Below are 14,243 nucleotides of genomic sequence, written 5' to 3'. Positions count from 1 at the left end.
CACAATGAGAACCACCCGCCTTGGGAAATTACGGAAGAAGTCAGCTGCGGGGCAAGTTCCCTTCTGAATCTCATGCTCCCTTCATTTCCGTCTTGTGACTGTTTCTTCCTGACAGCAGGAGATGCTCAGGCTGATTCAAGCCCTCTATGCCATGGGCAGTGTCTGTAGATGCGTCTACATGAGACGTTTACTGCAAAGCTGACTAATTAGCTCCACAGTAAATATCTCAGCATCTACATGTGTAAATACAAGTACTGTTCTACTGCAGAGTTGTTTAGTGCATAGCAACACACGTGTAGATGCTGACACAGCTGGCTAGGGCATGAGGGTGCTTCAGTGTGGGGCCTGCCTGCTGGCTAGCTGTATAGTGCAGCACCCTCATGTCCCCACCAGCCTCTCCGCAGCACATTGAGCTGAGTCAGAGCATCCCAGGGCTGCTCTAACCTGGCTCAACGTGCTTCTGTCCCAAGCGTGTGTTCAAACGTGGCACCCAGGAACAATACACTCCGAGACGATATGAGCTGAAGTTTATTGCTTTGCATTAATTGCACATGTAGATGTGCCCTGCATCACTACTTTTAGCATAGGGACCACACCTCCCAGGTGATTGGGATTGGACTGGGTTTCTAGGATTCTCCCAGCTAGTTCATAGACCCAATCTGAGAAAGTCGTGTTGCCTCTTGCCACCCCCTGCCCAGTTCTCTTCCCTGCCCCCGATGCCTCAGCCCTGTCAGTTCTGCAGTGCCCCCTCCAACTGCAGTGTGACCCCCAGCTGCATAGGTAACACTCTCCTACACCAGCCCACCCTTTGCCTGCTGTGTCCTCCAAGGTTTCACTGTCCTTGAGATGGGGATTTTGTTCTATGTTGATCAAAATAGCCCAATCAGGGAGAGACCAAAGGAGGTGCCTTCTCCAGTTACTTCTTGTTCTGATGGATTTGTGAGAGGTCAAGGCAGGTGACTACCAACCTGACCTGTTGCTTTCTATTCTGTAGACCCCAGAACATCACCAAGGAAGACCAAGATCAGGTAAGTGCCTGAGGAACGGCGATGCCTGGTTCCACTCCTAGAAGGACAGCGAGGGTGAGAGGCCAGGGAGGGCCAGGGTCATGAACGTAAAGAGAGTACTCTGTGGAGGCTGCTGACCACAAAAATGGATCTTGCGATCCTCTCCTGTATCTGTCCCCTGGGCTTGTTCACACTGTTAGGTGCCACCACCCATTGCTGGCCTGGATTCAGCACTGCAGCCTCGGTGGTGAGCACTGCATTTTGAAGAGTTACATGCTGAGACCTCTTTCCAGGTGTGGGGATTCGGTGTGATATAATTTGGGTTCACCCATACCTAATTGTGCTTTTAGAGCCTGGAGCCTCAGAGCATCCCGGACAGGAGTAAATCATCTTGGAAAGATGAGGTTTCAGAGAGTCAAACATGTGCTCCATGCTCGTGCCTAGAGATTTGGAAACAAGACCACCCCCCCCCACCCCCCCCGCTTTGGGTTACAGTGAATCCGAGATAGCCAGGTTTCAGATAACTGGGGCTTTAATATTAAAATGCTTTAATAACCTCCTGAAGGGAACGTATGTTCTACATCCCAGCTGTGTGACCAGTGGAGCATTGCCTGTTGTGTCTAAGAGTTATCCTTGATAAATTAGACACCTACAAATCATATGTAAATAGCTCGTTTGCATATGGCATATGATGTAAATTGATGGCCATTCTGTTTTCCCGTAGTGAACAGGAGCACAAGGCAGTGCATTCACCCAGCACTGATCAAAAAAGGGGCAGGTGTGCTATTTAGCTAGGTTCTTCTATGACTCAACCCTGTGATGTCTGAGGCTCTCACAGCACTCCTGGGAGGCAAAGTGGTATTGCCTCTGTTTAACTGATAGAAAACTGAGTTACAGAGCAGCGAAGTAGCTTTCTTAAGGTCACAAAGAGTGTGTGGCTGAGCTAGAGACACCCTGGCCTGAGGAAAGCTATCACACATGATGCATACCCTCCTGGCATCAACATTTCATGCCTTCTCTTCCAGCATGCATGTGCCAAGTCATGCTGGTGCTTGTGAATCCATGAGGAACAGGGTGTCAGGTTAAAACTCAAGGGGCTGTCAGGGAGTACAGTTAGCACAAATGGGAATTTGCCAGGACATTGGTACGGACCCCTCTAGTTGGCATTGAGAGTGTCTGGTGGGATCTTTGGTGACTCCAAGTGCTCATGGGCTTTGGTGTGCATCTCTGCCGAGACGCAGCGTAAGGACCAAAGGGGCCCTGTGAAATGCCAGAGCAGCTGGCCTCATTGGGAACGTAGTGCTGCTTTTAAAACAAGTGTCCTCGTGAGAGAGACAGGGTGATGAGGGGAGCCTCAGAGAGCTGTGCTGGAGGCTTGGTTCGAAGTTATGGGCCAGCTGGAGTAAATATACTGATGCTCACATCAGCTGCAGCTCCAGGTCCTGCCCCCTCCAGATCTTTGGAAGCACCCTACCTTGCAGTGTGGTGACCTTCTACCTGCTCCCTTGCAGTTCCCCGCAAGGGATACCTCCCTCCCGCCTGCTGATGCTGTTGCCAAGATTCTGCCTCTTAACCAGAAATTTGCTTACAAGATGACAGAAGACCGGGGCGTTGGCAGCGATGAGGCCATCAGTAGGTATGGACAGCCGCATCTCACCTCAGGTTGGAAAGCTTTTCACACTTAAGGTCCCTTCCCTGGCTGCTCCATTATTGGCCAACAGCCTCCAGGGCTCGGAGGAGTGTTGCCAAGTAGGAATCGCCAGGCTGGATGGACTCTGGGCCCAGTGTCGTGTGTCTGCCAGTGGCCAGTGCTGGAGCTCTAGAGGATGGTGTGAGAGCCATCCCCTCTAGGAAATCATGGAAAAAGTCACCCATAGGGCAAGTTTCCCCCTGAACCTACTCTCCCTTCATATGAATGTTCCTCATGGTAAGGAGGCCTCCTTGCTGACTCCAGCTCCCTGTATCATAGGCACTGTCTGCACTGCCTTCCCAATGCACCTGTCCTGCATCCGCTTATAATCCCCCAGGTTAGGACAACGTTCTCCAGTCCTGATCTGCTCTGCTGAGCCAAGGGAGTCAGCTGTATGGAAGTGGGCACATCCAAGCTGCTGGACTGTATCCTGGTGTCCACCAATGACAAACCACTGCATTAGCATTAGGGACCGCATCTCCCAGGTGATGGAGTGTGGGCTGGGTCTCTCCCAGCATCCCAGCTAGTGTGTAGGCCTAACCCAGGGAAGTCATGTTGCCTTTTGTCACCATCTGCCCAGCTCTCTTGCACCCTCTAGAAGTCCAGCAATGCTGCCTCCAATAGTAGAGTGCTTTCCCTGACCCCAGCATGGGTAGCACCCTCCTACTTCTGAGCTGGGTCACACTGGGGCACCCATCTAGCCCAGCCCACCCCTCAACCTCTGTATTCTCCAAGGTCTGCACTATCTTTGAGATACATGCTTTGTGTTGGGTTGCTCTAAATAGCCTAAGACCAGCCTGTCCTCCACTCCCCTCCCCTCCCCAGGGCACCGGGAGACCAAGGAAGGGGACTTCACCAGTTATTTCTTGCTCTGACAGACTTGTGAGTGGCTAAGAAAGGTGACTCCAACCATGACCTTTTGCTTTCTGTTTTGTAGACCCCGGGATGTCATCACGCACCAACAGGATCAGGTGAGTGTCTGAGAAATGGGGATGCTTGTTTCTTTACCTAGAAGGGCTGTGGTGGTAAGAAGCCAGGGAGGCCAAAGGAAAAGCTGGAAATAAGGGCAAATGGGCCTTACATAGATTTCATAGATTTCATAGACATTAGGGCTGGAAGGGACCACGGAAGATCATCGAGTCCAGCCCCCTGCCCAAAGGGCAGGAAGTCAGCTGGGGTCATAGGATCCCAGCAAGATGAGCATCCAGTTTCATCTTGAAGGTGTTCAATGAAGGCGCTTGAACCACCTCCGGTGGCAGGATGTTCCAGACCTTGGGGGCTCGGACAGTAAAGAAATTCTTCCTTATGTCCAGCCTGAAACGGTCTTGTAGTAGTTTATGACCATTCGACCTAGTCGTCATCCCTTGGGGCGCTCTGGTGAACAAGCATTCCCCCAGATACTGGTGGTCACCCCTGATAAACTTATAGGTGGCCATCAGATCACCCCTGAGCCTGCGCTTTTCCAGGCTAAAAAGCCCCAGGGCTCTCAGCCTGTCATCGTAGGGTCTGCTTCCCTGACCTCTGATCATGCGCGTGGCTCTTCTCTGGACTCTCTCAAGCTTCTCCACATCCTTTTTGAATTGTGGAGCCCAAAACTGGACGCAGTACTCCAGCTGCGGCCTCACTAAGGCCGAGTACAAGGGGAGAATGACGTCCCGGGATTTGCTGGAGGAGCATCTATGGATGCAAGCCAGCGTTTTGGTCGCTTTACAGACCTGGTACAGCCCAGCTCTCACTGATCAAACCAGGGAAGGGGTGAGATGGGCCTGGGAAAAGTTCCCCCCTGTGGGTTGGACCTCTTGAGGTCCCTTCCAGTCCCACTTCTCTATGATTTTATGAAATGAGCTGCCTGACCACATGGGGCTGGGACAGCAATGTGGGCCCAAACCCAGTAAGAAAATTGCTGGGCTTCTGCGGTGCCTAGTTGCATGGATTGGCAGGAGTCCTGTTCCTTATTTATGACTACTGGCTGCTTTGAGTTGAGCTGGAATGAGCATTTACAACCCAAATAGCCTGGCTGTCATCCAGTTGCCGGGCCCTCTTCCATGTTGTGTTGCTTTTGCCTGATTGTTGCAGGGAGGGTTCAGTGAACTGAATGGAATATTATAATTCACCAGGACAGCCCTGAAAATAGGACAGCGTTCTGTCGATAACCTAGACGAGGGTTGTCCAGCTGGTAACCCTTGGGCTGCATGCGGCCAGCAAGGGGTTAACATGTAGCCATCAAGCTCCCACCCAGCTGCTGAAGTCCCCAGGCTCCCACCTGGCCACTGCTGCCCCTTTCACTCCAGCTGCAGCAGCTAGGGTCTTGGAGCTCCCCCTCTCTTCCTGCCCACCCCAGCCTGACCAGGGGAGCTAGCTGTCTGGAACAGCTGTGCTGTGTGGTCTCATGGGAGAGCCCACAGGGACCTGTATGGGAGTGAGGATGCCCAGTGGGGTGGAGAAGTGCCAGCCCACCCATGCACTTGGTGCAGCCTTGGGGACCCATGGCCCCTACTAAAGCAGCCCCTACAGTGTGTACCTCCTGTTGGTGCAGCTCATGGGGTGTGAGACCCTGCAGATGCTTAGAAACTGGACAGCCCTGACCTAGAACGAATTAGCTTGACAGCAGGCAGGGTTGGGCTGTTGTTGAAATGAAGGCCTGAAGTTTCATGTCGGGGCTTGGTCCAAACCTTACGGAGTTAAGTGAGGTTTTTCTACTGACTTTAGCAGGCTTTTTTATCAGCCTTTCAGAACAGCTAGTGCAATATACCTGCTGCCCCGCATATGGATGCCAATAAATAACCTACGAGAGCAAGGGATGGGATAGACCAGTGGCACTGCCTACAGGAAGCATATGAGTTCATCACCAGCCCTTCCTAAAATTGTAGTAACCTTGTCATAGACAATGGTGCACAAAAAAGGACACAGATGTGGAAGCTTTGGATCTCACTCCAACGGGGACCAAGGAAAAGAGACTAATAAATGAGAGGGGTAACCCCACTCTGGGCTGGGATTCACGAGATGTGGATCTAGGCCAGTGATTTTCAACCTATAGACCACAGACCCCTGGGTGTCCACAGGCTATGTCTAATGGGTCCACAAAAGATAACTATGATCAATCAAAGGTATGTGAATACCCACATTTACAATTCAAAGGGCTCTGCACCTCCATTTGAAATATTGTAGGGCTCTGCAAATGAAAAAAGGTTGAAAACGGCTGGAAAAGATAAAGTGTCTCGGCATTTACAATGAAATGCTTCTCTCTGCTGGAAAAACATAGGAATTGCAGGATCATCCTTCAGGACTGATCAGGAAGGGAATTTTGTTGAGCTACCATGAACCAGGATGTTTTGTTGCTTCACGCACATTCATGCTTTTGCAAGATTTTTCTTTTCCCCTCTGAAATGGACTAAACAAAAAACAAAGAAAAGAAATTTCTCTTGAAACGCCCTTCTGAAAAACAAATGTATTTGGGGTTGATTGGAAGAGTTTTCTCTGATTGTTTCCACTGACCTCAGGTGAAATGAAATGAAAGGTCATTTTGAAATGGAAAGTTGAGATGCTCCATTCCAGAGAAGTGGAAATGGTGCCCTTTGACCTGGCAGATTTGCTTTTTTTTTCAGTTATTTATGTTGCAACAACCACCTCTCATTGCAATCACTACCTTTCCTCAAAATGTTTTGCTTTTGATCAGTCAAACTTTCTGATGGAAATTGTTCCACCGGACATTTATTTTCACCAGCTTTTGATTGCATGGCTGCTGTCCCAGTCAACCAAGTATATCATCTGATACAGGTCAGCGAGGGCTTACAGAGGCTGGTGGAATTGTGTCTCAAGGAAAGTGGGTGTTGTTCAGAGGAAAGGGTAATGGTCTAAAGGCGCATCCTGCTCTTGTAAGCCTCATTGCCCCAGGACAAAAGATTTCCCTATTTTAGAAGAGCAACCAGTGAATGTGGTATTGTGCCTTATTTTGGATTTGGGGAAGTGGGAAGTAACTGAAGAGTCAGGGAAGAAAGAGGAGTAACAGAAAAGTCAAAATAGCTAGTCTGGCTCTGAGCCGGCTGTATAGGCTTGAGTTTGACTGTCTTTGGTAGGGCAGATCTCAACTTGGGAAAAGAAAAGTCTCTTGCACCATTTTTCAGTTGGGGGCAAGGGAGATCCCCTTAAGTTGTCAGTTGTGGTAAGGGATTGAAGCTGTAGCAAAGCTGGTTTAGTTTGGAGAGCAGGAAAAAACTTCTTCACTGTTAGAACTGTGAGGCAGTGGAATCAACTGCCTAGGGGATTTGTGGACTCCTCATCACTGGCGATGTTCAAGAAGAGGTTGGGCAGCCACTGATCAGGGATGATCCAGGCATCGCTATACCTACCTTTTACTGTGGGTGTTTTCCATGCCTCTGGGCTTTGCTGGTTGCCTCGTGGGGCTGAGAGGGAATTTCCACCCCCTCTCCTCCCTGCTGCTACATGTGTCCGGGTCTTCTTAAGACTTCCTCAAAGGCATTGGGTGTTGGCTGCAGCCCAGGCTGAGGATTTTAGCTGGGGTGTGCCAGTGCACCTGCTGGGACTTCAGCCTGGAGGGTCTTGGCTAGAGGGTCTTGTCTCTCCCCTCAGGGTCAGACCACTTTTCAGATCTGAGGTCATGAAGGAATTTTACCCTGTAGTCAGATTGGTATGGACTGTGAGGGATGTTGCCTTCCTTTGTAGTGGGGGACATGTTCCTCTTCCAGGGATCTTTTGAATGTATATTAACAACCTGTACAGGATATTGGCTACTGTGGTCCCCCTGCTTTATCTGTGGCAGGTTAGGGTCTTAAGTCTGGTTTTGAGTGAGGGCTGACTAATTCTGCTAATAGATTGAATGATGGATATGTATAGGATGGTTTGAATAAGGATAATCCTGCCTCAGTCAGGGGGTTGGACTAGATGACCTGTGAAGATCCCTTCCAGCCCTACTTCTCTCTGATTCTATGAACCCAGGGGTCGGTATTTGTTTAGCCGGGGTCCCATCCAGGGGTAGAAGATGCTGCATCTGACTCCAGACTAACACAGCCACCTAGCTGTCTGTGGGACATGACAGAGATGCAAACAGGCATAAGGAATAGCCAGGGATCAAAGAAACTGGGAGGTGATCGGGAGAAGGGGGTTTAGGGTAAAAGCACTTCCAGTGACATCAGCAAGTGACGTCTGAACAATATGGCCAGAACTCAAGTTCATTAGGGCAGTATAGACAGAGTTGGGGTTAAAGTGCAGGGGTCTTACCCAGCTCAGACCAGCAAACCTCTTTTGGCCAACCTGGGAGGAAGCAGCACATTCAACTAATCCCGTGCAGGCCTGGCCGGGTGATGCATGAAGCCCAGGCCACAGCTGATCCGATACCTCCAGCTGCAGATTGCACATTGCCATGGGCTGGCATGGGGGCCACGCAGCAGCCAGAGCACAACAGTGAGAGGCAGCATTTCAAAATCACCATTGCCTGAAGCCGTCAAGGGAGCTAAGATGGGTTTCAGGCCCCAAGGCACCCGGTCACCTGGGTCTGCCATGACATAACCCATGTCTCAGCCAACAGGGCTGTGGAGGTGGCACTAGAGACAACCCTTGGGCCCCTCCATGAGGTTCAGTGCAGCCTGAAGGCCCCCTTGCTCTACCTACAGCAGGGAGGTTAAACTCACCCAGCCCCACAGGCCACAGGGCTCCGCAGGAGCTGGATCTAGACCCACCTGTCAGCAGGGCAAGCAGTGACAGTGACAGTCAATGGCATCAGGGAGCTTCAGGGGTTACTACAGCATTCACTCACCCTCGCTGCCAACACACATCCCAACTATGGCTCCATACCCTTGATTGCACTGGTAGTCCCCAGCCCCACTCACCCTGCCCCCAAATTCCTAGCCCTTTTAGGACCTTCACAGGCCATCTGTTTGACACCCCTGCCCTACTGAAAGGCTCTAGCAGATTTAATGGAAAATCCCAACCCTTTGAATGAGTATTTTTCTAACACTCCCATGGGGAATCCCTTGCTGCAGGTAGAACTCTACTGGGTGGGTGGTCATCAACCCTGCAGAAAAACACCTATTTGCTATGAAATGTTGGGGGTTTTATAGACCTCTCTTGGCTTCTCCGCTGTTCATAAGGGGACTTCTTCCTAAGGGACCCCCTGGAGTAATACTTTTTAAGGCATGTTTGGGGTCTGTGAGTGTTGCTTCCATGTAGATGTCCTCACAGAGAGTGGGTAAAAGATCTACTGCTGTCAACCAGTCATTTGCTTCTTCATAAGGGACCTCCCTGGAATAGTACTGTGTGCTGCAGTGTAAGCCGGGGGAGGAGAGTTGCAATACTTGGCAGCGTCTCTGGAATGTGAGCCCCAGCTAGGCTAACCCAGTCGACCGAGAGCTAATCAGTCCCCCATGCATGACGTGCATCCATGGGGTTGGCATGCCCCCCTTGAAGGAGAGGAACTCATGCTTTCCAGCCTATCCTCTCCCTTGTTTTAAAACAAACAGGCCTCCCCCAAGGCTCTGCAACCCAGGCTAAGGCAGCAGCCACCTCGAAGGACAGCACCAAGGCCAAGTGCCTGCGAATTCAGCAGTGTTGGCAGAGGCAGATCTGTCATGGACATTTCTCCCTGAGGCCCTGAGAAGTGCAGCTGTGGCAGCTGATAGAAGGGCTTGCAGATCGGCCGCTTCCTCCTTCCGACCAAGCCCCAACTACCTGCAGACCCTGCTGCTTGCCTGACAACTGGGTACAGACTGTTGCTTCACACCACATTTCATCAAACTCTTTCACCAGAACAAATGCAGGGACCTTCCAAGATGATCAATATTTAGCTTTTGAGGCCAGAAGCAACCATTATGCCTGTTTTTGCTGAGCTCCTGTCACAGAACCTCACCTGGGACTGCCTGAAGCAAGTCTCCAGAATCAGCTGGAGCCACTGCATACAGTGAATTGCCTAGTGTTCAAACAAGCCTACTTTACCCAAAGACCCAGGCTGGTCTGTATCACTGCCCCATCCTTGTCATTAGTTACCACTCTGCTGGTTTTGTTTGATGGGGCTATGGCTGGGGTAAGCAGCCAAGATTAAGGGAGATGCTTCCCATGTACTGCATGCATTGTTCCCATGGAGAAGGCCTTTGGAGTCTGATCCTCAGTGGAATTATTCCTGAGTTTCAGTGGCTGGGATCAGACTTAGATTTTCCCCTTGCACTACATTTTGCCATAATGACAGAACAAGGAACAAGAACACATTACAGAACAAGGAACAATGGTTTCAAGTTGCAGCAAGGGAAGTTTAGCTTGGTTACCAGGAAAAACATTCTCACTAGGAGGATAGTAAAGCACTGGAACAGGTACCCAGAGAGGTGGTGGATTCTCCACCCTTGGAGATTTTTAAGGCCTGGCTCGACAAAACCCTAGCTGGAATGATCTAGGTGGGGATGGTCCTTCTTTGAGCAGGGGGTTGAACAGGATGATCTCCTGAGGTCTCTTCCAGCCTTATTTTTCTATAATTCTATAATGTATATCAGGGCCTAGACCCACTATACATTCACACAGATTGGGGAAAAGCAGTTTTCATGTGCAGATATGGTAGGTATACTCCTCAAAGCAGATGTGGTGATATTTGAGGGCCTGGCTGTAATTTACAGCTTCTTGATGTGTTTGACATGGTTTCCGGTTTTGTGGAGGTGCGTATGCCTGCTACCTGCCTACAACATGGCAGAAGGAATGTGCCTGAGAGGCTGTACTGAGTGAAAGCCAAATGGCAGTGTCTTGGGGATGCCATGCTCATCCCTGCAATGTGCCACAGCCTCAGATTTAGTGCCCACCAAGACCTCTGAGATTTAGGTCACATTCAAACTCACCAGCAGAAAAGCTGTGGGTGGACACTCTTTTAAGACTTGGTATCATGTTTTTGGTCTGCAAGTGAGTGTTGCTTCCATCTAGAAATCCCCATAGAGAGTGAATAAGATATCTCCTACTATTGCCAGCCAGTCATAGATAGCTCCCATGGTACCCATCTGCATTTCAGCAACAGCTGGAGCAGGGCTCTAGTCGTAAGAATATCCTGGGCTTCTTCCAGTAACTGCCTCTGTTTTGCATCACTGGAGGGTTATTACTAAGCTTCTCTGCCCATCCTTAATAATGCTTCTAATCCAGGGGTAAGTGGGTATTTAAACTCCTTCTCCAGAAGGCAGGGTTTGCAAGAATGGGCCAATGCACTCCAAGCATTCAACTCCTCCCAGGATTCCTTTTCTCTGCTGCCATGTTGCTATCATCCTGTACCACCCCAGTGGACTGTGAGTCGTGTCCCCCAGACTGCCCCTAGCTCTTTTGGGTGCATTGGTCTTGGACCTGCATGGACACATTACAGCAGGTCTCTCTGCCTGTGCATGGCTGGGTGGGTGACCAGGAGCCCTGTGAAAAGTAGCAGTGCAACAGGTGTGTTCCCCTTGGAGGTATCAGGGAATCACAAGGATGCTGGGACCCAAAACACAAGGAAGTGTAATTAGTATAGTGGGAAGCCGTGCTGGAGGAAGAGCACTGGGTGGTATCAAACAGTTAATCTCTCTCTGCATGGCTGAAGCATTTGGCAAGCAGCCTCTTCTCTCCTCCAACTCTGACCTTGGTGAGAGTGCACATGCTACTCTTGGCTAACTCCACTGGTCTTGTTTTGGTAAAAGCCATTCCTCAGATAGGGCTCTGAGCCCGCCCTTGCCCTTACTGCAAACCAAGGCAAGGTTATCGCCTCCCCTGAAAAAGCTGCTGTGCATGCACAGGTTGGAGGTTGGGGAGAGAATTTGGACTGTTTTCTCACCCATGTCTTCTTAAAGGAGCACCAGGGGCCAGATGCTGTTCCCACTGAGCAGCTCCCACTGCTGGTGTTACTCTGGAATTACGCTAGCAAGAGGCATCCTTTCAGCTCCAGTCCCTCAGGTGCCTCAGAGTTTAATATATCAACTCTCTGTACCCTCATTTAGCCATGCTGGGCATGTCTACACACGCATTAATGCCAGCTTAAATTTACTGCACAGTAAATTACTGCACAGTGAACAGGAATAGGCCAGCATCTACACATGGAAGCATTAAGGCACATTAATTCTGTTTGTGGACTGACTTGGGATTAAAGTTAGTCCCAAGTCAGTCCACATACACAGTGTTACTGTGCAGTGAGACATCTACATGTGCGTTACTGCTCAGTAAGTCATTGGGCATAAATTTGATACCTGCATGACTCAGGTATCAAATTTATGCTCAAGTCGCCATATTTACTGCACAGTATGGGCATACATGTGTAGATGCACACCCACAGTGCGCAGTAATTTTGGTTACTGTGCAGTAAATGTACACGTGTAGATGGACCCACCGTTGCTCTTCCGTGGTTCCTTCATGCTCTTTGCTGTGTTTTTTTATAGTTTCATTCCAAAGCGAAAAAACCTTTTCATTTTATTGCACACAGGTGAGGGAGGAAGGTGAAGTGGGGTCTGTGTGCCCTCGTTTAGCCAAAAGCTCAGTGATGTTAGCAGCCTTGCTGCTTTTGGGCAACCTTGCTGTGCCTAATTTGACTTGAGCTTATCTCCAACACCCACCAGAGCTCCTTTACTACCAGGCTTTGGCTATTCCATTATTTTGAGTATTCCTGCTATTCCTTCCTGGACCTGAGAAGCCTTTCCCTTGTGTTGAAACTGATAAACTTTCTGTAAAGACTTTTTGCTTTCAACAAATTGGCATTTTTTACAGTGAAAAAACATTTCAATGACCCCTACCCCAACAGCCAACTCTGCCAATAACCTGTGTCTGAGATAGCGCATGTCTTTCTGAATGAACCAGTGATGACCTCAAGTGATGAAAAATCAATAGCTTCTGCAGGTCAGTTGTGCCAGTGATCAATGACCCCAGGGTTCAAATTTTGCACCTTCTTTCTAGCCTGAATCTCTCTAGCTTTGGCTTTCAACCACTGGATCTCATTATGATAAAGAGCCCTCTGCTCCCAGAAACCCTCTTCCCATGGAGGTATCATGACAGGCTCACTTAACAGAGCTAGAAGGGCTTTAAGTACAGCCTGCTTTGGTGTGAGGCCTCTCATTGCAGTGTGAAGGCAAACCATTTGTGGGCCACATTGGACCACTCATCAGAGCAGCCCCTGTGGGGCTGGGGAAAAGGAATCGATGGGGAAGAGCCTGTTCTGTGATGTGTTCAGAGCACAAAGCACTACAGAGGGACTATCTGCTAATTTATTAAGTGCTGTATGGCCGTATCGACATGATTGGTGGAGGGATGCAGTGGTTGGTACCCTTGACACTCATTCCCAAAGGCAGTCAGGAGAAGGAAGGGCAAGGCCAGAGATGAAGCCAGGAGAGGAATATGTTGTGGGCTGCCCACTAGATCTGAGATGGCCCTTCCTAAGCCAATGTCTTGCTGGGAGCCTTTGAGGGCTGGAGCTGGGTGTGAGGATGCCATCCCTGCCATGGCACAAGCTTGAAAAATCAGAGCCCAAGCATTGCCATGTTCTCAGGGCTGGTCCTGTTGCTCATATGATGACGGGTTAAGAGCTTCAAGGAAAGGTGCATGAAGGGTCACTGGCAGATGCACAGAGCATGAGGAATTAGGATATAGGAGTGGAACATGGGTCCTGGAACAGCTGATCCAGGACCCTCTTGCCAAGCTAATAAACACAGCTATGGTGTTTGTCCTGACTGCAATTTTGATATGGAGTGCATTACACTAGTGAGGGGCTCACTGGGACCTGCTCATGCCAGGTGGGGATAGGGGGAGGATGGTGGGGGGCAGAAAGTGATGACTGACCCCAGAGGAAGGGTGTGAAATGAGATGGGGCTGTTTGGCTGTGGGCTTTGCTGCCAGGATGCTTCTGGGCAACTCTGCCAAGCAAGGCTGGGAGTAACCGACTCTTGTCCTAACATGATGTGAAGGGGAAGGGTGCCGTTTGTGGTGTCCTTGGTGGCATGAGGCATGAAGATTATGACCAGGGGGTGAGGTTCATTGCTTGTGCTGAGACAGAGGCCTGTGGTTAGGCATTGTCAGTCCAGCCCTCTTCAACAGCTCGGGGCTTGCACTAAGGATGTAAAGCAACAGAACTAAACCTGAGCAGGCCGCACAACTGAGCTAAACCCAGGAGTGAGCAGGAGCAGCTGTCCCCTAGACTTCCACATGTCACCTGGAAGGAAGCCCAGAGGCTGAGGTCTCTTGGGGACAGTGTCCCTGAGATCTCCAGCTCAAGCAGAGGTAGGAAGTGTACAGCAGCTGGAGATCTCTCTGACCCAAGAGTGGCAGATACAATGGGGAGAAGAGTGCAGTGATGACACGCCTATAAGTCAAGAGGTTTGGCTCTTGTCCCTGTGGGTTGATTTCTTGATTCTTCCCCTTCTGAAACATAGGAACAGTCATCATGACCCAGCCACAGGGCTTGGAGATCTCTGGATGGAAGCATCGTATGTTAATATACTACCATGCAGGCCATGTCTCCCAGGTACTGTGGCTGTTGGTGCCCTATGGATGTTGGATGGACGGCTGGGACATGGTGATGCTTACCAGAGTCTTCAAGGTGTCATCGCAGTCCA

The 14,243-nt window shown here is 50.0% G+C and overlaps 1 protein-coding gene across 1 annotated transcript in view; it reads left to right on the top strand.

The window, feature by feature from the left end:
• The window catches only part of CCDC33 (coiled-coil domain containing 33), a 199,409-nt gene that overhangs the window by 177,148 nt on the left and 8,018 nt on the right, over positions 1 to 14,243 (top strand). The window contains exons 16-18 of the mRNA XM_019477767.2: positions 995 to 1,028; positions 2,519 to 2,643; positions 3,635 to 3,668. Coding sequence (XP_019333312.1) covers positions 995 to 1,028; positions 2,519 to 2,643; positions 3,635 to 3,668 — 193 coding nt within the window. The remainder of the gene's footprint in view (positions 1 to 994; positions 1,029 to 2,518; positions 2,644 to 3,634; positions 3,669 to 14,243) is intronic.

Source organism: Alligator mississippiensis, chromosome 11, assembly GCF_030867095.1.
Source record: "Alligator mississippiensis isolate rAllMis1 chromosome 11, rAllMis1, whole genome shotgun sequence".
Lineage (NCBI taxonomy): Eukaryota > Metazoa > Chordata > Crocodylia > Alligatoridae > Alligator > Alligator mississippiensis.
The sequence above is the reverse complement of the archived record's forward strand: the minus strand, read 5'-3'. Positions and strand labels throughout refer to the sequence as shown.